The sequence below is a fragment of the Danio aesculapii genome, chromosome 10 (assembly GCF_903798145.1).
Source record: "Danio aesculapii chromosome 10, fDanAes4.1, whole genome shotgun sequence".
In the NCBI taxonomy this organism is placed as follows: domain Eukaryota; kingdom Metazoa; phylum Chordata; class Actinopteri; order Cypriniformes; family Danionidae; genus Danio; species Danio aesculapii.
Window position 1 is genome coordinate 24261999 of NC_079444.1, and position 24987 is coordinate 24286985.

At 36.3% G+C, this 24987-nt stretch overlaps 1 protein-coding gene across 1 annotated transcript in view; it reads left to right on the forward strand.

Annotated features, from left to right (window-relative positions):
- Positions 1-24987, forward strand: part of gbe1a (glucan (1,4-alpha-), branching enzyme 1a) — a 251831-nt gene that overhangs the window by 123149 nt on the left and 103695 nt on the right. Inside the window, exons 8-10 of the mRNA XM_056466954.1 lie at positions 3694-3809; positions 8538-8665; positions 11492-11590. Coding sequence (XP_056322929.1) covers positions 3694-3809; positions 8538-8665; positions 11492-11590 — 343 coding nt within the window. The remainder of the gene's footprint in view (positions 1-3693; positions 3810-8537; positions 8666-11491; positions 11591-24987) is intronic.

A 24987-nucleotide genomic window follows, 5' to 3' on the forward strand; every position in this document is an offset into this window, starting at 1 on the left:
CTAATTCATCTTGAATTGTACATATCCACTGCACACACACATTTGTAATTATGTTCAATTGAAGTCAGAATTATTAGCCCCTCTGAATTATTAGACCCCCTGTTTATTTTTTCCCCAATTTCTGTTTATGCAGAGAAGATTTTTTCAACACATTTCTAAGCATAATAGTTTTAATAACTCATCTTTATTAACTGATTTATTTTATCTGCCATGATGACAGTAAATAAAATTTTACTGGATATTTTTCAAGACACTTCTCTACAGCTTAAAGTGACTTTTAATGGCTTACCTAGGCAGGTTAGGGTAATTAGGCAAGTTATTGTATAACGATGGTTTGTTCTGTAGACTATCGCAAAAAATATAGCTTAAAGGGGCTAATAATTTTGACCTTAAAAATGGTTTTTAAAAAATTAAAAACTGCTTTTAATCTAGCCAAAATAAAACAAATAAGACTTTCTCCTAAAGAAAAATATTATCAGACATACTGTGGAAATGTCCTTGCTCTGTTTAACATATTTTGGGAAATATTTAAAAAAGACAAAAAAAATTAAAGGGGGGGCTAATAACTCTGACTTCAACTTTATATATCTGCATAATTTTGATTATTAATATTAACCTGTACATATATTAATCTATTGCAAATCTCTGTTCATAGTCAATACAACCTGTATATAATGTTCTTAGTACATCCATCTGTAAATATCACCCATAGTTTTTCTATAATTGCACTTTATAACTTACATTAGGTTAAACCTAAACTGCATTTCATTGCCTTGTACATGTGTAATTGTTGAATCTAATCTAAAAAAATAAATATATAATAATAATCTAATTTGATTCAAGGTTTGATGAGTTCTGTAGACCTCGGTTGTAATAAAAGTAGTTATTTAAAACAGTTAAATACAATTAGAAACTGTGCTCATCTGGGATCCAATGTCATGGCAAAGAGATCCTCACACAATGTGCGCAATTGACAGATCAAAAGTGAAAGTAAGAGCATGCTGTGGTTTACTTTATAGGACAGATGCTCTTAGTTTAGAAGTGTATTATGTGCTGTACATCTTAAAGTTTATTAATCCCATTGACATATTACTAAAATTGTCGGTGACACTGTGTCCTATAATAGTATGCAATGCGGCACCACAACATGAGATAAAACTTACCTTTATTTGTCCTAACCATCTTCAACAATGACCCGCATAATTTCTATTTTAGAAACTGGGATGCCGCAGCAAACAACAGCATAAACTGCTATGACAATTATCTCCTCAAGTACAGATTATGTGCTTTATTCAGTGCTAAATGCTACCAATGTGAGTCTGAATACTATTTTACATGACAGTTATTACAATACCACTGAAAGCAGCAGCATATGCAGTAGTTTACCTCAGATCTTGAAAATAAGCAACATACTGCATTGTTTATGGTCATAATAAACAAGTAGAAACTGGTGTGCTAGCTATTCAAGTTGTATATGGCCTGAGAAGAAAGAATAAGCTGTATGCCTGTTGTTTTAGTGTATAGATATTTGAAAATTGTAAAAATGTAATATGTCCTGATCTATGCATCATGATCTATCTATTGTTACTGGGGTCTTTGCATGAAACCGTCTTACACTCTTGACTCTCGACAATCATCAGCTCTGGATACGGGCTGGATCCAAGAGTATGTGAACATTAGGATAAGGAGAAACATACAAACAATTGTTTTTTTTTTCCCATTCTGATGCTTGGTTTGAACTTCATCAACTCTATTTACCAAGCCTACATGCTAGTATATTCATCGAGTACATTGTTTTATGTGACAGAGCAGATGTACCTAATAAAGTGTAGCTGCGGTTGTAGATATTATTTGTAGACATGACATGAATGTGATCAGCAGATTTTTTTTTAAGTAGTGAAGTAACTCAAGTGTTTTGAGTACTTTAATATTGTTAACACTATGGCAAGCTTGAGGTTCTTATCATTTTTTAATGAATTTAACACTCCTGCGGTGAGTCTGAATGCCTTCACGACACTGTTAAAAATCAAAGAGTTAAAAGCATAGCGTGGTTAGAATTGAATCCCCGCTGTTCTACCTAATCACATGTTTGAATGCACACGAGACTGGGGACAGCGAGGAACTTAGATTTACTTCGGGAGTCTTTCAAGGGCCCACTGTTGAAAACTCAGCACTCGGTTTAATTGCAGGAATAAAAGATTGAGAGGGGATGAGAGCCGTGCGGGGGCCTCATCCAAAAAGTTAGTGGGATATCTGGGCTTATTTACACTGTGATGGTTTCACAGTGTGTATCAGGGGGATGCATCCCCATTACTTTTTCTCTGAGCAGGTTTCTATGTGCTAAAACCTGAATTTTAGATTTGCTTAGGATAAATGTGAGTGGTACCTGTCTGTGCAAAAGTTTGGCATGTTTTTAGCGTGTTTTTAGGTTGTTGATAAAGTATTTTTCAAGGCAGAAGTTTTTAAATTGAGGTTAGGGGACCCCTAGGGGTCAGCAAGGGGGATGAAAATAAACTCACATTTAAAAAAATATATATTTTTAAGATTTAAATATGATTATTTGTGTCTTAAATACTAGAAATCATTATTGGATTAATACAGTTTTATTCAGTAACTGTAAGTCTTTAGCAGTGACAAAAAAGTAAATAAATAAAGTCAAATAATAAAGAAAATTGTTGTTTGGACGTTGTTATATGCTTTTGCATGTAGATATCACTATAATTATTTGTGGAATGTATTCATTTGTATATGAAATTTCTTTCAAAGTATTTTTTTCTGTGTACAGAAAAATATATATACACTGTCGACATAATGCAAATAGATATGCTTCCTTTTTATTATATTCCTATAATTATTTGTAAAAGTTTTATATCTAAGATACATTGATTTTTGTTAGTGTACTAAAACCTCATGCTTTTAATTCTACATTAAGTAAATATTCTCTGTGACATTTCATAATTTTTTTTGGCTGCAGTACAGTAACAATATAAAACCCAATCATGTATTGTAGAAAACAGCATGTTGTGACATATACAACAATGCATTATACTTTTTAAATGCATTAATTGGGTCTTTTATCCAAGGATTTTCTGTGCTCCGAATAGTAGCCCTGCTCATGCAGCACTTGAACAATTAGGAAAGGGTGAAGAATATCACATAAGAGCAGTAGAAGGTGCTTCTCGGAAGGCAATTCTCATGAAATGATGGTTTGAGTCTTAAGTGGGTTTTATCTCCTCCTCATTCACACATTGTTCATGGTTCTCCTCAGGGAATCGCAGCACCACCAGCCACACAACCTGCTGCTCCGGCTGCCTGTCTCTCTGTCTCTATCTCTTTTTCTTTCTCTCCCTCCATCTGTCTTTTTGGGCTGAATCAACCAACCTTGTGTTACAGCTACTATTTATTCAGAGAATGAATCCATTGCTTATATATGTTTTAATGATGACAGTCAATTAAAAAAGCTATTATTTAAATTGCTCAAACTAAACTCAAGTATTTTATGAGAAAATAATATGGAAACTTATTGTGTAAACAAAAAGAATGTCTTGACAGCAGTGTATTTTTTATTTTATATTTGTATGGATCAGTGTGTTCAATTTTATAAATTTTTATCATATTTTTTTATTATTATTCAGAGAAGAGTCAATTTCAGGTGGATTCTGTGGAGAACATGTCTTTATCTGTTTCTCACAGTTGGGAGGTGTTGCGGTTCCTGCTCTCCAACCTTCGCTGGTGGATGGAGGAGTATCGCTTTGACGGCTTCAGGTTTGATGGTGTGACCTCAATGCTCTACCACCACCATGGTATTGGTGAGTTATTCTACACTCATAAACAGGTGTCATTGTCTTAATATGTTGTTGTTTATTTCCAGTATTAAATTCGAATATCCTAAATATGCCTCAATCTACAATTTTGCTTCAAAAAATACAATATTCTGTTGTTTAGGGTTAAAAGAAACACAGAAGGCAGTAAAAACCAACAAATGTTATTCCCTTTTTCATACATTATGATAATGTACAGATAATCAAGTAATGAAGGCTCACTTGTGCACAGTTCATTGTACAAATCTATGATATCACTTCAAAACTTGATTACCACAGTGCGTGGTTTGTAAATATTTACACTATATTGCCAAAAGCTTTACATGGCAATGAACTTTCATTACATCCCAATCTTAGTCTGAGGGTTTATATAGAGTTGGCTCACCCATTGACACTGTAACAGCTTCTGGAAAGTGGCATTCAGTTTGCTCTCTAATCCATCCCAAAACTAATCTGTCAAGTTTAGGTCAGGTCTCTGGGCAGGCCAGTTCAGTTCCTCCACACCAAACTCATTCATCCATGGACCTTGCTCTGTGCACTGGTTGGAGTCATGTTGGAACTAGAAGGGTCGTACACACTAACAACCCCCACTATAACCCCCCTCCACCAAGCTTTAGACTCATTTCCGTCAGACTGCCAGTTAGAGAAGCATGATTGGTCTCTCCAGAAATCAAATCCCCAATGCTCAATAGTCATGCTCTACACCACTGCATCCAACTTGGCATTGCACTTGTGAGCTGAAGGTCACATAACATTCGGGGGTCTGTAGCTATTGACTCTGCAGGAAGTTGCACACTGTGCTCCTCAGCATGCCCCGCTCTTTTTTACAAAATCATTGAAAGTTGTTCATAGAATATCTAGTTGTGAGGAAATTTTACAAATGGACTTATTGCACAGGAGGCAACTTATCACAACACTGCAACTGATTTAATATAGCTCCTCAGAGCCTGTTCCTTCACAAATGTTTGTAGAAGCAGCATGTATGCATAGTTTTATACATTTGCAGTCATGAAAGTGATTAAACACCTCCTTTAAATGATTTGGAGGGGTGTCCAAAAACCTTTGGCTAACCTTTGACATCCCTCTAAATTATTTAATTACAGCATTTTGTCCAATGTAAAGAGTTCAAAGTCTTGTAAAAACAAGGTCATTTTTGAATGTGAAATTCTAAATATGTTTTTCTTTAACACTTTGGTTATTTTCAGGATAAGGTTGATAAAAGATCTAGTTAAAGCATTAAGCTTTTTATATGATGTTCTTTGATTTTTGATGATGCAAAATTTTTGTGTAATCGCAGACAAATGCTTGAAATCTGAGGCAAATCAGTGACCGCTCCCGTGAGTGACAATATTGCAGTGTAAAAAAGTTGTGATCAGAGAGAACTATGTTGTGTGAACGTGTTTTGACTGAAAAAACACATTGGCAATGACCTACAGCCAATCAGAGAGCAAGATATGGGGCAGCAGGGGGGAGTTATAGACCACAATATCAGACTAAATAAGCTTGACAATAACAATAAACAGAAACATTTACCACAACAGTAGCACATTGCAGAATTATTTATTGACCTTAACGCTGACCGAACATGTGGTCCTTTCCTTATCACTTCACATGTGCATTTTCGAAAAAGACAAAGTTGTCTGTGATTGTTTCTGTTATAGTCATGCAGTGTGTATCCTCCTGTCATTGATCCATTATGCAGTGTGAACAAAGCAGAAACTGAACCCTACCTCAAATTGCCATGCAGTGTAAAATCAACAATGACTTTGAAAATCATGCAGTGTGAACTCGTCATAAGTGCCACTTATCTGTTATTTATTTTCTTAAGCACATTGGTGCAAGGTCAGCCAGCATTGTTTTACATACATTTACTCAATCCAAAGGCCTCTCTGAATCTTTTTTGTTCTTCTTCAAAAGCTCCTGGAAATCACCATTTCTCACATTCCAACCAACTGACACTTCACCTCTGAGTGCCAGACATTTTGCATATAAGAAAGCAGCTCTTCAATTCGCTTTGGAGGGGATGATGTTCAGGAACACTCTGAATTACTGTTTTCAACCCCTACATTTTTTAACCTAAAAAGCTCCCAGTGTGGCAGATGAAATAGGAAATCTGACAAAAAGCATGAACAGGTCTGAATCGAACACACTGCCATCATTTTCTTTTCTTTTTTTCACAAATTTTCTCTCCACTTTGGTTTAATTTTTACAGAAATTTCCAGTTTAAGTTTGTTGAAACTAGTCTGTTGCCTAGTTCACACTTCACAATTTTAGCTCTAATTTTCGCTTCCTGACAGTTTTTCTGAAATAGCTGACAAAGGCCCAAATTCGGAGGCAAATTGAAGCTCATTCACTAGAGCCACAATCACACAGTGAATCGCTGACGTGTTGCTGACACCTGTGAAATATTTTATGATTCAACATGATTCAATGTGTGTGATTTCATCTGACTGAAAAACACATCAGCGATGACCAACAGCCAATGAGAGAGCAGGAGACAGATGAGTGTAGAGTTCGGGGAGGAGTTATAGACCACAATATCAGAATCAATAAGCTTTAACATTAAAAGAAAAGAACGGAACATTTCCTTGAACAGCCATAGCAGCACAATTCAAAATTATTTATTGATTATTTATTTTCTCTCTTTATACTGCCCTGCAGCTCCCCAATTATTTCCTTCTCCATAATCTTCTTTTCTTTTTGCCTTTTTACTGTAAATCATTGTGAGCACACAGACCTTTTGAATTAAATATTTAAAATATTTCTTGCACCATTTCCAGTCTCGCACGTGATCTTATCAATTCTCGCATGCATTTGTGAGTCAGACAATGTTGTCAGTAATTGTCATATAGTGTGTGTCCTCATGTCACTGATCCATCATGCAGTATGAACACAACAGCAACTGAACGCTACCCTAAATAGTCATGCAGTGTGAAAACAACAGCAATACTTCAATTATGAAAATCATGCATTGTGAATTCTAAGATGATTAGCTGGTTATATAGTTTAGGAAAATCTGTGTTTTAAAATTTTATTTCTTCATTTTATTTATTTCTATTTTTATTTTCTTTTATTTAATATTTTCCATCCACATCTCTGAAAAATGCATTTTCGACATATGGAAGCAAATGTCATTTTGAACAAGAACAGGTTCTTCTCACACCAGCATCAAACACACTAAACTGATTCATTTATGCATAATAAAATTATAATTTTCCAAAAAGCGGATAAAAATAAACTACAGATGAAACTAAAAAGCATGGTGGCTGAAAGAGTCATCTCATTTCTTCTGTAGTTTATTTTTATCTGCTTTTTGGAAAATTCTAATAATGTCAGCAAATTAAGAAAAGATCTTTATCTGTTTGACAGCACATGTGCCGCAAATCCTCACAACGCAAACACATTAAAAAAACACTCACACGCTCACAACGCAAACAAATAAATCTTACAATCCAAACAGATTACGAAACTGTCTAAAATGTGTCACAACACTTTCAAAGCCCATAGGGGACCCTAAAACGTGACAGACCCGGTTTTTTAGGTTATGGTTATTTAGGATATTAAAATACAAAAGACAAGGGAATCAGGATTTTGAAATAAACAAACAAAGAACTCGCCTTTCAAAGATCACCTACAGCTTCACTGAGCTATAGTCATGGCACAGCAGCGTCCGTCACATTTTAGGGTCCCCTTCAAACATTGCTAGTGTAATCCGTTCTTTTTGCAAGTGTTTTCAGCAGGCTCAAAATGTCAACATAATGTCATATTAACGTTGTACCTGAACAATGTGGGACATTGCAATTTGTTTAGAAAAGAAAAGCGCGTTGATGTCAGAACCCAACGTCAGACCGACGTTAATGTCCAACGTCCAATCTAAAATCAACCAAATATCAACATCTAATGATGTTACAGCTTAACATTGTGTGGACATTACCACTATAACATCTATCAGACATAAAATTTTTGTTACAAAACACAACCTAAAATCAACCAAATATCAACGTCATTTGACGTTATTAGATGCCAAAATAACGTTGTCCTTAGATGCTGGCTAGATATTGAATTTTGGTCACCTGACGTCACGACCTAAATCTAACCTAATATTAACGTTTTATGACATTGTGTCTTTTTTTGTAAAGTGCGTTTTTGTAATTTGTTCGTGTTGTGAGAAAATGCAGCATGTTTTGTTAATTTGTTGGTGTTCTGGGAAAACTTATTTTATATATATATTTTAAAGCGTATGCATTGTGAGGTTTTTCTGCAAGTACTGTATGCTGTCAAATGGATGAATATCTATTCTTAATTTGCTAATGTTTGTTTTGTTTTGTTATTGCATGGGTTTTCTTAAATTGCAGCATGTTAAACTCTCTCTGCCATTATAAAAAAGTGTCTATATTGATTTCTAGAGAGAGTGAGTCCTTATAAGTTAATCAATGCATCAAAGTTTGGATGCAGATTTGTGTAGAGCGAATCATGCCAACTGTGTCATTTCTACAGCATTAATAATGCTCTAAATCATTGAATAGGCAAGAAAAGTACAAACTGCATAAATAGATTTGAAGGACCCTCTTAGACCACCATCATAAATTATGAGAGACCTTGGCCGCTCTGTACATATTACAGTGAAATGGTTCACTTATGACTTTGTGATTATTAATCAGTGTCTCTTTGGAGAATTTCCTCTGAATTCCAGTCAAATGCCCTTGTTTTGTCCAGGCACATCGTTTTCGGGGAACTACAGCGAGTACTTCGGCATGCAAGTGGATGAAAACGCACTCGTTTACCTAATGCTGGCCAATCACATCCTGCACAGGCTCTACCCACAATGCATCACTGTAGCGGAGGTGAGAATGTACCAGCCCGCCGTACCTTCATCACAAAAAGGTATAATTTCTCATGCTCGTATCTTTTTCCCACCAATTACAGCCCCTATTACCTTTTTCTGGCTCCAGAGTGGAAAATTCATTTCATTCTTCTCTATTCTCCTGCTCTGTGCCGGTGCGTTTATTTAAAGCTTAGCTCCTGAGAGGAAGGAGCTCAACACTGTGGTTAATGGATCAGGGTGATAATTGGGTGATTAAGGCCAAAAGATTCAAGAACAGGAACAGGAGAGATTTTCAGGGCCAGGCGCTGTATGGATCCGTGCCACGCTCTCTTCTTCAGCAGTCTGGTATGACCCACGGGCAGGTTGTAATAGAAGCAGGCGTTTTTCAAATTGCTTTAATTTGCCCATCTGCCAATGCGATTAATCAAAAGTGCAGAATGAATGGAAAAGTAGAAGAGTACAACTGCATCCCTGAACATAGCAGGAATGTGTATCTCAAGGGTTGCTACAAACCAGGTAAAATTCTCAATCCCAAAGCCTCTCACTGCGGAAAAATCATTTTCTGAATCATTTTTTTTTTGCTCAAAAGCTCTTGGTAATCAGTATTTCTCACATTCCAGACATATGACACTTTTTGCATCTGGGTGTCAGACATTTTGCATGTAAGAAAGCAGCTCCTTTATTTACTTTGAAGGGATGATGTTCAAGAACATTCTGAATTACTGTTTTCACCCTCTATGTTTTTATAACATTTCAAGCTACCAGTGTGGCAGATGAAATGGGAAATCTGACAGATCATGATCAGATCTGATTAGAACTTACCTGCCAGATTTGACTCTAAATTTTGTTGAAAGTGTAGGTTTCTATCCTATTCTCTTTTACTCAAAATTCCAACTAGCCTAAGATTATAATTAGCTATCTTAAAACCTTTATCCACTAAAGTTATGACATCTGCTTTAAACTTGGCTCAGTCTAGACAGGAGTTTTTAAATCGATTATGAAATCTGGTTTCATACTAATCATGCACATTAGGAGAATCTTCACAGTATTCATCAATACTTCAATACTTCACAGTATTCATTCTCCCAAACTTCAAACATGCTCACAGTATGTGATCTCACATGGCAGATGATCATTGAATAGTCCACCCAAAAGTGAAAATGTCCACTTTTTTTACTAACTCTTCAATTGTGCAAGCCTGTCATACTTACTTTCGTGTGCTGAACACAAAAGAAGTTATATAAAAAAAGTGTAAAATAGTATATAGTAGTGTATAGATTTTCTTACTATCCCATCAGACACACAACGTCATAAGAAGTCAATATTAGGTTAGGTTTAGGTTGTGAAGTCAAGTGACCAAAATTCAGTGTCTAGCCATCGTCTAAGGACAACGTTATTTTAGCGTCCAATAACGACATTAAATGACGTTGATGTTTGGTTATTTTAGGTTGTGTCTTAAACCAACATCATATTGATGTCAAATAGTGACATTTATTCGTCAGGTATGGCAACCAAAATCTAACATCTGATAGACATCATAGTGGTAACGTACACACATTAGATGTTGAGATTTGGTTGAGTTTAGGTTGGACGTTGGACTTCAACGTCGAGTTCTGACATCAAACCGATTTTCATTTTCCCAAATGCAACATCGTTAGTGTACAATCTGACATTATGTTGACATCCTGTGCCTGCTGGGATGGATGTAAATGGTTACAGGTTTTCAGCTGTCTTCAAATATCTTCTTTTGTGTTCAACAGAATAAAGAAATTTATAAAGGTTTGGTACCACTTGAAGGTGAAATAATGATTTTTATTTTATTTCTTTTTTTTTAAAGCAAATTATGCCTTTAACAGCTATTAATTACATTTTTTTACACTTACCCAGTTCAGTTTCTCCCTGTCACAGGAAACAATAATACCAGATAATATGGCCCAAACATTTGAACCATTTTTTTCTTTCTGTTTTACTGTTATTTCTTGAATTAAAATGTTGTTATTTCTAATAAATTTAGTATTGCACACATGGTACATTTATTTATTTGTTTGTTTATTTATGATACATAATTTATTTATCATTTATTTATTTATTTATGATAAATGATGTATTTACTTAGTAAATTTTATTAGTATATTGTTAATTATTCCTCCAGTCCTAAAACGTTATAAAAAGTGACCACAAAGTCACATAAGAAATAATGCATTCCCTGGATGTCACCCTTTCCAAAACCATACAGTACTGTATGTTCTAATAATAATTTAAGCAATAATCAATGTTTTTGCTTTCAAGATGTGACTTTTTTTTTTAAACGAATTATGCCTTCACATTACTACAGTCTGGCCTGTTGATTTGTTAGTTGTCACAATAGCCTGGTTTCCATAACAAATTTGCAAAAACGTTGATGAAAAGTTATTGTGATGAGTGATTAAAAAAGGCTATTATGAAGTGACAGCATTTAAGCATTCTGTGTGACTCAAATACATTTTTTCCCTCTAATGTCCAAAACTGATGACAACAGATGTCAGTAGATTCATGTATAGTCTATGAAAACCACAGCTTCAGTTTTAACTTCCGTTTCTTTAAAGATTATTAAATGATCTTGTAAAACAAAAACAAATTATATTGCAGTTTTTGTTTTAAAATAGTTCTTTGATTTACAGAATTAGGGATACTTTCTACTGATACAATTTGAAGGGTAATAGAAACCTGGCTACTGACTAGCTAAAGACCAGCTAAAACCCAACTTTCATGTTCCAAAACTCTGCTTAATCCGTATCATTCCAGAAGGGAATCCACATTCTCACACTTTCCCCCACTCTCCATTTCCTCATGGATTATTGTGTAGGATGTATCAGGGATGCCAGGCCTGTGCAGGGCCATTGAAGAGGGAGGACTGGGCTTTGATTATCGTCTGACCATGGCCGTGCCAGACAAATGGATCCAGGTGAGCTCCCATCTCCTGTGATTTCCCTCCCTCCCTCTCTCTCCCAACACAGATGTTGCTCCTTTGTGTTTGGTTCTGTGCAAATGATGTTGTTTGATGTTTGCAGTTCACCGTTTTGAGGTCATCTCTTTTTATGAAGCTGCGTATTTGTAGCCTCTCTGCTGCCTCTGTCTCGCATCCAAATCTCCTCTCTGGCACGGCTCTATCTGCGCATGTATCAGCGTGGGCATTTCCGCTTTAATTCCAGCCAGGTTTTTGCATGGCGGTGCCTTTTTAAAATGACAAAAGGAAGAGTATTGACTGAGTTTGCTTCGTGGGTTCAGGGTGTAATCTGAGATCTGGCATGGGCTGTTTAGATAGCAGCATCCTCTGTTTTTTCTGTCGGGGTTCTATTTCAGTCCCACTTTGTCCATCTTTCATTCGTCTTCTTTTTTTGGCAGCCTTCTGAATGGCATTGAAAGGTTTGTATATTGATATCCCGTCTCTATCTCTCTATTATAAAAGCCTTGGTGTTTGTGTAGATGTTGTGCTTGTTTTGTGTCTCCCCTTTCATGCACACACACACACTCTTCTTGTTCTTCAGGCTTATTCAACATGACTTCCAAAAACTCTAATCACTTTCAAGTCTTGCATAGAAAAGACGGAATTTTCACGCTTGGCACCAAACCAGAACGCAACCCCGAAAAATAATTGAAAACAAGTGAAACAAATCGCATTCAATCATACAAAAAAGGAAACTTGCAAATTATTTTCCCTTTTAGCTGAGCACAGAATATCAAGCGCATCCTTGTTTACGGTTTTAAAGGAACGGTTAAAGCCAAAATGACAATCCTGTCATCGTTTGCTCATCCTTGTGTGTTTTTGAAAGCTGTGTGACTTTCTGAAGTTTGAGGAATGCTTTTGCTGCTCTGTCCAAACAACACAGTCACACACTGGATCATATCTGTGGTACATTCCAGATCTTCTGATGCCAGTGACTGCATTGTTGAGGTTTTGTTTGTGTTGAGCTTTTTATTATTTTTATTATTATTATTATTCATTTATTCATTCATTCATTTTCTTTTGGGCTTAGTCCCTTTGTTAGTTCGGGGTCGCCACAGTAGAATGAACCGCCAACTTATCCAGCACATGTTTTATGCAGCGGATGCCCTTCCAGCTGCAACCCATCTCTGGGAAACATCCATACACACTCATTCACACTTATACACTACAGACAATTTAGCCAACCCAATTCACCTGTACCGCATGTCTTTGGACTGTGGGGGAAACCGGAGCACCCGGAGGAAACTCACGCGTACGCAGGGAGAACATACAAACTCCACACAGAAACACCAACCAGTGACCTTCTTGCTGTGAGACGACAGCACTACCTACTGCGCCACCATTATTATTATTATTTTTATTTTTTTATTTTATTTATTCATTTATTTTTTATTATTATGACTATTATTTTTATTATTTTGTTCAAGTCGTTTTTTACTTAAATAGTTAGGGTATTAATTATTGTGCTGTATTGTTTGTTTTGTATTTTGTTCTTTAATTTTAGTCTTGACTAAAACAATATTTAAAGTTTTTTTTCATTGCATTGATTTAGATTTTAGTTTCTTCTTTTATTTTTGTTTGAGATGTTTATTTTTTTTCTTGTTGGGTTTAAGTTGTTTGAGTTGAATATGTTTGGTAGAGCAGAAGTTTTATTTTAAGTCTTGTATTTGTTTGTGTTGTATTTTGTCTTTTATTATTTTTTTAAGTTGTATAATTTTGTTTATTATTGCAGTGTGGTTGATGTTTTTGCAATTTTTTTTTGTTTTGCTTTGTTTTGTTGGATTGTTGCAATATATAGGGTTAATGCGTTAAAATAGATTTGGGCTTTTGTTTTGTGATTTTATTTATTATTTTAGGCTTTGTTATGAGTTTAGGCTTTGTCTTGTGTTATTGTTATAATTTTTTGATTATTATTGTCATTAGTTTTGTTTTGTGTTTTTTTATATAATATGAGTCAAAACCTTTTGTTTTGTTTTGTTTTGTTTTGTTTTGTTTTGTTTTGTTTTGTTTTGTTTTGTTTTGTTTTGTTTTGTTTTGTTTTGTTTTGTTTTGTTTTGTTTTTGTTGTTTTCAGTGTTCCTGAGATTTTTTTCTGTGTTCTAACAAAGACTATAGAATATACAAGACATGTCACCCTGTAGTTTTGAATGAAGAAAAGTGTATCAGTCAATATGGCGATTGAAACCCTGCTTACTAGTACACGACCCAATCAGCAATCGCTATAGACTGCCGTTTCTCTAAGGGAGAAGCTCGGACCAGACCTGTGTTCATTCATTCATTCATTCATTTATTCATTTTCCTTCGCCTTAGCCTTAGATTTATCAGAGATTGCCACAGCGGTAGGAATCACAAACTATTTCAGCATTTGTTTTACACAGCAGATGCCCTTCTAGCTGCAACCCGGTATTGGTAAACACCTATTATCACATTCACTCACTATGGCCAATTTAGTTCATTCTGTTCACTTAAAGTGCATGTCTTTGGACGGGGAGGACATGCAAACGTGGAGGACATGCAAACTCCACACAGAAATCTTCTTGCTTCTTCCTTTTTGCTGTGAGGTGACAGTGCTAACCACTGTGCCACTGTGCTGCCCATTACAGGGATCATTTTAATTGATAATATATCAAAATTGAAAACAATTAAGGCTCTTTCCACTGCATAATATGACACGTTCAGTTTAGTACATTCCATTTTGAGTACTTTAATGCGTTCCTAACCAGCTACTTTTTTAAGTACTCGGGTGAGGTTCCAATCGAGCCATACCATTACCAAAATGCAATCCATACACAATGCTGATCACTGATTGGTCTGAGAGAATTGTTACTGTTAATGTCATGATTTACAACATGAGACATGAGAAACCAAACCCCAAACAATTTAAATAGTCTGCTGCAGCCACTGCTGTATTGTTGGCTCGCATGACTAAACCACTTTTATACCACCACAAGAAAAAGACACCTGAAATGGCAGCATCATGGTCAGTAGAAGTCAGGATGTTACTGTCATTGGATCAAGCTAGAACTGAATGGAATGACATGGAATGAAAATGTTTTTACAGAAACTCACAGCTTTTTTAGGTGGTACTAAATTGCATAATAGAAGCAGCTTTGTTTGCCATCGTGAACATAAGAAAAATACAACCCACTACAACTTCAATGTTTCCAAACTGCTTGTTTCTGATGAAAGTCATACGGGGTTAGAACAACATGTGGGTCTGCATGAATAAATTTTCATTTTTGGCTGAAATTTGCTCTAATCTCTTGGCAAACTACAGCAAGCCTGTTTCTGTGACCCGCTTCTGACAAAGAAATACATGTCCACACATCACCTCTGCCCCATAACTCTCTTTTTCACAATGTGCTGTTCAAAAGGGCAAACTTCTTCCTGATTTACTGCTGAATTCCAACTCTTTCTGGCTTTCTGTCTCTCTCCTCTGTGTCACAAACGCGCTGCTCTGTGACGGAGGTCGGCTGAGCGTGGCTCTCTCGTGAAATTAAAATGTCCGCAGCTCTGAATCGATAATGCAGATGATGAACAGAGTGGAGAGAAACAGGAGGAGAAGAGGGCCACGGTCTATAATGAAACCTCCCCAAAGCCTAATGAAATCTTTAGAGATTTCCATAAAGAGAGCAGCTGTTCTCTCTCCCTCACTGTATCCGCTGATGAATACATTAATATGTGGAATCAATAGGTTTATTAACGATGCCGTTTGATTCGCGGGGCGCTGAGGAGAGCGAGAGTTCAGTCATACTTCCTGAAGAAGAGAAATGGAAATGAAGTTATAACTGAAGAGCAGATTAGATCGCAGTGTGAGTGGGTTTCTGGTGGCCTGTGGCGTGTGGCTGATATAAAGTCTGCTGCTCGCTGTTGGGTGGAGAAGTCAGCTTTAACTGGCGTGTATCATATTATTATATTAATATTTGTGTGTGCATTACCCATCGCATTCCCAAATAGGAATTGAGGCATGTTTTGCTTTGTTTTCTGTTTGTTTTTTAGTTTGTAGTTTTGTGTAATATTTTATATAATACGTCATGTTTTTATTTACTGCAAGCATGTTTTGTTTGTTCTGTTGTTGTGATTCCCCCAACAACCAACAATTTGTTGTTGTTTTTTTGGATTTAAGTTTTATTTTGTTTTGTTTTGTTTTGTTTTGTTTTGTTTTGTTTTGTTTTGTTTTGTTTTGTTTTGTTTTGTTTTGTTTTGTTTTGTTTTGTTTTGTTTTGTTTTGTTTTCAGTGTTCCAGAGATTTTTTCTGTGTTCTAACAAAGACTATAGAACTTTGTAAAGTCTTAACTACTAATGATATTTTTACATACAATAGCACATCCTATGTTTTGTTTTAATTTCTGTTTTGTCTTCTTTTATTTATTTATTTATTTATTTATTTTTTGAGTTTAGATTTGTTTTGGGGTTTTTATATTTTATTCGCATTTGTTTTAGTTTAGCTTTGGCTGAGTTGTGTTGAGTTGAGGTTTGTTATCTTGATTGTTTTGTTCTTGTATTTTTTTTTTTTAGAGTTTGTGGTGTATGATATTGGAGACTAAGACTTTATTTTTAAAATAAATTTATAATAAAACTGTTTTATTTTATTGCATTATTTAGTTTTTATTGCAATGTGAAATGACGTTTTTACATTATTGATGAAGTTTTTTGCGTTAAGACTTTGAGTTTAGGCTTTGTTATTGTAACTGATTTTTACATTTTAATCATTTTGATTTAGTTTTAGTTGCATTGTACTGCATTGTGTTGTGTTGTTTGTTTGTGTTTTATGCTTTATTTTGTTTTATTTTTTTCATGCTATTTTAGTCTTTTCTAGTCTGTGGTGTATAACATTGGAAAATAGGATTTGAATATAATGTTTCTAATTTACTGCAATGACAGGTTTGTTTGTTGTTTTTGCATTGTATTCTGTTAAGCCGAAGTTGTGACATACATTAGAAAATGAAAGTAGCTGGATTTAAACTTGAGAACAAAACATAGATTTAGAAACAATATAGCACAACCTTTTGACACAACATTTTGAAACTAACTGTTATGCACATTATTACCACATGAACACCCACTGTGGATATTTGTGAGATTTTTTTAATCCATTATGAGCTTGAACATTTATCTGTGACTGTTTATTTACATGTCAGTACAAGCAATATCTCGTGTGTTGTGGAAGAAAGAGGTCAAATAAAGCCATCGCTTGTAATTACCAGCAGTGCCACTAGAAAAACAGATTAATATCCTTCTGGCCTTTCTGGCTAAAAGCACTCCACAACCCTTATTTGTTTAATTCATATCCTGGTGCTGAGCTCCATGTGGCTGTTGATTTGATTAATTTGCTTAAGCAAATTAACTCGAATTATCTAATACTTTTCCATTACCCCCACCCCCACATCAACACCCCACCCCTCATGCTCGTCTGCTCTCAAGAGGAACAATTAAAGCTCATGATGCATAATTGTGATGGGAAGTCACTCTGGTTTTGGCTTCCTCATTAGAGTTTTAGCTCAGCCTCCGGTGGATGAATTATGTATCCATATACTTTTACTTCTCTTCCTGTGGTCTAAAGAGGAGGAAAAGTGGGAGGCAGTGGAAGATGGAGAGAAAGGGAGGTTTGGTTGATGATCGCTAAAGCGGATAACTTGTTTTCTCTTCCCATCAGACTGAACTGTGCCACACGCTGATTGTGTGTGATTGCGGAGGAGATGTGTTTGCCGTAATTAAGTCTACGGTTTGGGCATGTGCAATTTCTGTTTGTTTGGTTAAATAGAGGATTTCATGAGATGTGGAATTATTGTAAACATACGATGTGAGAGACGAAGATATTTTGTACCATTGCTATGGAGGACGTCTATAGTAAGAGCTGTACAGGTAAACCTCACGAACCGTGTCTCACAAAGAGTGTTGTTAAGGGTGTATAGTATAGTCTGTGGTCTCTAGTGTCCTTGTTAGCACTTTTGCTGAATATTCCAGCTTGAATCCAACTTGAAGCAGGACGTGTAGAACCAAAGAGGTTCCGTTGGTGGTGTGACCCCGACAGGAATGTGATTAAACAAGTGTAATGGGGGCTAATTATGGGTAGTTAGATAGTTAGGGCATAGATAGGGCTAAGTACAAGCTGTCTGAGTCCCACTCAAAGCATTGGGATTAAATATGATAGGTGACATTGGTGCCATGACTTGAACAGCCATTTTAGGAGAGTAGAGATGAACTCATGATTCGATTCACAATTTTGTTTTCACCATTTGATTTTATACCAAATGCATCAATTATACAGAAAAATTAAAAGGTGTCATTTTCTTAGGCTATTGCTGCATGCTCCATTGTGAAATGCCACAGCCATATCACCCTGCTGCCCAAGACAAGTTACTCACTGAAGCTAAGCAGGGCTGAGCATGGTCAATACCTGGATGAGAGACCACATGGGAAAACCAGGTTGCTGTTGGAAGTGGTGTTAGAGAGGCCAGCAGGAGACTCTGCAGTTCTCAGCTCAACCTGCAGTCTGTGTGAGTCCTAATGCCCCAGTGTATTGATGTGGGAACAAAATACTGTCATCGAGACTTTCGGATGAGATGTAAACCGAGGTTCTGACTCCCTGCGGTTATTAATAATCCAATAGCACTTCTCATAAAGAATAGTAACCCGGGGTGTAAGAGGGTGTAACCCTGGGTGTAACCCTGGTGTCCTGGCCAAATTCCCTCCATCCGCCCTTACACGTTATGACTTCTCAATCATCCCCATTTACCAAATTGGCTCTATCACTGTCTCTCCACTCCATCAATAGCTAGTATGTGGTGAGTGCACTGGCACCATTGTCCTGTAGCTGCCATCGCATCATACAGGTGGATGCTGCACACTGGTGGTGGTGTGGAGAGACCCCCCCCCCCCCCCCCCCAAATCCACTGTTTGTAAAGTTTTTAGTTCTGATACTCCCAAAATCATTCCACATAAATTTGCAGATTTTTCACAAAAATATCTGCAGAAATAGTAAAATATGTCCACAGATTCTGTCTGGCCCTACCCACATGCAGGCCCACACGGAATCTGCACGCGCATAATTACACAGATTTTTAGCCCATCATCAGTTCTGTTTATTTACTTGAGTAAATGTGTGTCAATTGAGATTTATTCAGTTTTTAAATTAATTACAGTAATATTATTGACTAATATGAAAATGTTCATCTGATTTATGTACAATACAGTTTGTACAGTAATATTTTCTGTCTTTCAGTAGAGATATATGAGAGACTTATATGAGAGAACTGTGAATAAAACAGTTGTCTTGCCAACTTTCTAAACAGAAGCTCGCAAACGTTGCCCCATCTATGAGCCCTTCTGATTAGTCCACTGCTTATGGACCTGGCAGTGATGAGCTGCACTGTGTGAAAGTTGCAGATCTTTCATGCATACCTGCCAACACTGCCGTTTTTGCAAAGTCTCCTGTATTTCAGACCGATCTAAAACAAGTTTTGTTATTTCTCTCTGAAAACTTCTGTAACTCCATACAGCATGTGTCTACGTTGAAAAACAGTAGAAAAGTATAGCAGTGGGAAGGAATAATGCATTCTGTGTGAACGGCTCCTAAAGCACCAGAAAATCACACCAGAAGCATAGCTCAGCGGCGCGCCGCGTAGCGCCACGCAGCGCCACGCAGCGCCACGCAGCGCCACGCAGCGCCATACATTTCAGAATTCTAAACATAGGTTTCTATCAGGGTACACACCAGCGCCGCAGGTCGGTGGCTGTCGGCGGCACCCAGCCACGGCTCAGGACACTGCTCATATTTCTGGCGCGCCACAGAGCGTCATCTGATTAGTTTCATTTTAAATACCATGTGAATGTGCGTGTCTGGTGTGCGATACTTTCAACTGCCATGTGCGCGCCGTGTCGCAGAGCTGAGTGGTGCATCTGGTGTGTGATGCCCTTAAGACTTTGCCTGTTCTCTTTTCGTTTCCATTATGTGTGCAGCATAAGCATTTTTCAAAAATCTAAATTAAACTGTATATATTTGAAATGTTTAGCAAAAACAGATTGGTCTGACTTTAGTTATGTGAGAGGATTGACCTTCTACATACATCTAAAGTCCCTTTAAGGCAAGTCATTTCACGTTTCACATTAAGGCGACAATCTTTAAGAACGCCTCTCGGGTGGTATGCTCAGGCATTCAGTTTGAATTGGGAAACATCAAATTCTCCAAAACTACTTGCCAAGCTTATGATTACATTTCATATTAGGAATAAACAATAAAATTAAACAACTGTCTCTTTAGTTTCATTTCTAAATGTTCGTATCACACGAAATCTGCAGAAGCTCACACTTTTCCCCATTCAAAAGTATACGAGTGACATGTCTTGTGTATTCTATAGTCTTTGATACATCCAGAAAGCTTAGCATGACCAAGAGGCGACACTCAATAGAACGTTCCATTGCAACAGCAGCGCCCAGCAACAGCCCCACGGTTCCGCTATTTTAGAGTGAAAGCGATCGGCTGTCCATTGGATCTTATTCCTATCGCGATGGCAAGCAGCTGCTTTGTTTTTTTATTTATTTATTTATTTAAAAAGTTCATTAAAGCTGAGATACAACCTGAAAGAAGACAATACGACACTTACTATCACAATCATCAGCACTTTTAATAGTTTATTTTACAGACTTATAATACGCTGTTGTTCTATTAGAATTTTCATTCCAAAATGGCCACCATGCCATCTAGTGGCTATTTCCCAAATCCCACTAGAATGTCGCCTCTATGATTCTATGCTCTTTGATACATGTAAAGGAAACGGCAGACATGCTGAATGAGTTGCAAAGTCACTCTTTGCCAGCAGTTGGCACTTTTTAACAGTAGTGTTCCCACTGTAAAAAGGCAGCGCTGCGCTTATGAATACTATTTAAATGTACAGTATCATTAAGTGGCAAGATGAACAGAAAACACCACAAAATTTCTTAAATATTTATTTTGTCTGGCTACAGACCAGGTGGAGATGCAAGCTGAGACTGCATGCAATGCTTTTAATGCATACACCTAACCTCGCACCTAACCCTACTCCTCACAGTGATGTCACTAGCTCTATTGGGTGCATGTGTCAGAGACTGAATGTCTGAGACTGTGCATGTCTGCAGCCAGATACGATTGTACAAAAGACAGACTCAAAAATGTGGTTTGAAACATCTTATTTCCTTTCATCACAAACATGTAACCAATCCTGTCAGCTTGGCATGGGACTTTTTCTATTAGTATCTCTACTGACTTTCTGATTTCTGCTTTTACCTATACTAAATGAGGCAGTGGCATATATTCAAGTGTTTTAAGGCATAGTGAATTCTTAGTCTAGTAAAATATTAAGGTATATTCAAATGGTAATCTGATCAAGTTTAAATAGATAAAATAATGATGGGGTGCTTTCTCGTTCTCATTTATTTCCCCAATAGAACATTGAAAGATGTCCAGATTCCCACCTTTTATGTTTATTTCTTAATATTTAAACCATGCCTGTTTTTGGAGTTGTCATCACAGCTGTCCTTAGATTTTACCTGAAGTGTATGTACTCATTCTTCCCTCTACTGGACAAAATAGGAATTACAGCTGCAGATGACAGCAGGGAGACGCAGTTGGCAGTGTGCTGTGATTAAAAACTCATTTGATTTTCTCTTCTCTTCCGTATCTCTCTTTTCTGTATCTTTAGCAATAACATTTCATTTTATGGGCTTTAATGGAATGGTCATATTCAGAGCCGTGGCACAGCAGTAGTTTGTCCTCTGTATAATGTGTCAGGAATTCAGTGCTCACACTGAGACTAAAGAAGAGTCCAGAAGTCTTTATTTACTACTGTAGTTTGTATATTTATTCATTCATTTTCATCTTCATTATTTCTAATTTATGATGTTATTCCATTTCTTATCATGAATTTACTAAAAGAAACTTTAGAGAAAGATGATTCTAATAACAACGTGCATTTTCATTTTTTTTTAATACATACATCTAATTTTTTCCCAGTTTCACTGGGCCTCAGTAAAGTTTGTTTAATTTTCATTTATTTATTTATTTATTTATTTATTTATTTATTTATTTATTTATTTATTTATTTATTTATTTATACTATTCTTGTATTGTCTTGTATTGTTGTATTGCTGACTTAAAAGCTGACTTAAATACTAATTAATGAAGAATAATATTATTCACATTATTGACATATTTAATAAATATTATTCAAAATAAGAATAAATATAAAATAATAATTAAAAACAACTGTTAAAACTTATTCAACACAGCATTTCCAGTTGTGGTTTTTGTAGTCTCCAACTGGAGGCTTTGGTCTGATGAATCTCACTTCTTGGCCTCACTATCGCTAAATAAAATCTGTACATTCAACACTTTATAAGCTAGAAAAGTTTACTGGTTCAAATGCTCTGGAAAGTCAGAACATTGATTGGATTTGAAGGTGTTTTAAGACTTATATAGTCTGTGTGTGTGCCTTGACCTCTTTGACCTCTGGGAGTTCGCCCCACTGAGATGACACAGCAGCTTATACTCTATTATTGATTTGTCTGTTTATGCTTTTCTCATAAACACAAACACAGAGGCAGCAGCTTCTGCATTTTAATCCGCCGTTACAAATTTAAAACACACACATATGACTTTCTCATGATAACGTTCAATTATACATGTGTATATATAGCAGCAACAGCAAAGTCAAGGGGCCAGATCCCAGCGGAAAGACATAAGCTATTAAAGATGCATGCACTCTTGAACAGAATAGACTTCCAAATGTAAATCCATAATGTAAAGGAGCATTAAAGTAATGTGCTGTTTGCAGAGTGATGCAGTAGGAAGCTATAGTCAAATGCTTGGAGAGGTAATGCAATAATGCGCTGTTCATTATGAACATGATGTGTAATCCCCAAATTACTTCAGAAAATATTTAGATCTAAAAAAAACTAAATTAAATAAAAAGTACAAAATGCTACAATGTGCTAACTCGCTAATAGCCACAATCTTATCGTCCTTCAGCCCATGAGTTGGTCACTGAAGCTAAGCAGGGCTGAGCCTGGTTATTACCTGCATGGGAGACCACATAAGAAAACTAAGGTTGCTGTAACAAGTACGGTTAGTGTGGCCAGCAGGGGGCACTCAACCTGCAGTCTGTGTGAGTCCTAATGCCCCAGTATAGTGAAGTGGACACTATACTGTCAGTGAGCACCGTCTTTCGGATGAGACGTTAAACTGAATCTGTTGTCATTAAAAGTCCCATGTAGCTGTTATACATACAGCCCCATACAGCCAAGCCACCCCCCTCTCCCCTTGCAATCCAACTGACCTGCAATCCAAACCACCAACCCCCCTGCCACCCTTCCATAAAAAAAAGCTAAAAAAAAAACTGTAAATGTAATTTGGGAAAGATTCAGGAAGCAATGTGGCCACTGAGCAGGATTACTAGTTTGGCTGAACAGATGATCCAAAAAAATGTAATATCTAATATCTAAAATATATTGGCATAATTAAATCCCTTTAAAGGGTCACGAAACACCAAAACACATTTTTTGGGATGTTGACAGACATATATATGTCCCACGCTGGTAAAAACACTATTAGGACACATATATTTCACAAAAAATGTAATGTAATGTAATGAGACCCCTCGTTGTTGTTTTTTTATAGATATTAAATTGTCAGCAATACACAAAACATGTATAACGGCCATGTATTTTAAAGTTCAAATGCAAAAGTCACGAGTCAGCCTGTGATGTTACTTTTAAAATGTTTGAAAAGTAAGTCAGCGGCTAAATGAGAGCCGGGACCCATTGTAAAGACAGATTACAGTGGAATCTCAGCCTTGCTTCACAAAATACTCAGGCTCCCGTCGTCTCGACATCATCTAAGAATCTCTGTGTTGAAGCCGTCCTGCCGGGACTCATGTTTCTAATCCTATCCTTACATCCCGTGGCTCAGAGGCAGCGGCGTCGCGCATCTCTCATCGCTCTTCAGTGTGGCGTATTTATTTGAAGACTGTATTCGCATTCTGAGGGCCTGTGAAAGCGAGGAACTTCGAGTTTCCAAAAGCAGTTTGTGGTTTCTGCCTCTATCTCCGCTACGTCCCTTGTATTAGCATACTAACCCTGTCTCAAATATGAAAAAGCTTGCTTCTTATCACATAAAAGCGTCTCGTCAAAAAAAGGAGGAATGGTTTCAGAAAGGAAAACCACTTTGCTTTGAGACTTCGAGATTTCGGTTGCTCTTTTGTCTTTTGTTGTTTCTCGGTATATTTGGAGTTTCTCTCTATTCCTGTTCCTCTGTTGTTTATGTCTCTTCGTTTCATGTTGCTTATCTGTGTCTTCCAGTTTTTTGGCTTTACCACACGTTTGCTGGCTGGACGAGGATTTTTCTTACGCAAAAAATCCTTGTCAGATTTTTTTTCCTCCTCGGCTCCTTCTTAATTTTTCTTTGTGTAGTTTATATTAAGAGGAAATGTGAGCCCAAGTTCTTGTCACGTTCAGTGAACTGTAATGAATTATAGAGCACAACACAACAAAGACGACTAGACAGCCAGTCTGCAGCATATTTCGACCGGAAAGATCTTCACAGATTGGCTTTGTAAAGCAGTGTAAGTGCTCTGGTAGGGCATGTAACACGCTGGCCTGATGCGCTCCCTCTGCAGGAAACCGTTCCGTTCTTTTGATTTGATCTTTTTAAAAGAGGAAAATAAACACGGTTTCTAGCTTAGGCTTTGGATGCAAACTTCTGTCTAAGGAAGAGAACTTTTCTGGGCCAAACTCTTTGACTCTCGCAAGAAGCATACTTTTTATAATGATGTTATTATACATTTATTGAAATCATCCACCTGTAAGTGATGATTCTGTTATCATTTAATCACTTAAATGTCATGTTAACCTGTATGAGTTTGTCTTCTGAGGAACACAAATGATGATATTTACTGGAATGTCCAAGCTGCTCATTTTATGCAATGAATGTGAATAGAAATCTAATTTTTTAATACTCAAACTGCAGCTTTGTATTCTGTGTCAAAGTATCATAGATTTATTAATTAATTTAATTTAATTACATTTCTTACTCACAGTGGCTCAGATAGTTAAAATGGTACTCCAAACATGTCTGAGATAAGGTGAAAAATGTATAAGTTAAAAAGGTTATTAAAAGTTAAAACAGTTTTTTATATAATATAATATAATATAATATAATATAATATAATATAATATAATATAATATAATATAATATAATGTAATGTAATATAATATAATATAATATAATATAATATAATATAATATAATATAATATAATGTAAAGTAATGTAATGTAATGTAATGTAATATAATATTTATTCATTCATTTTCTTTTCAACTTA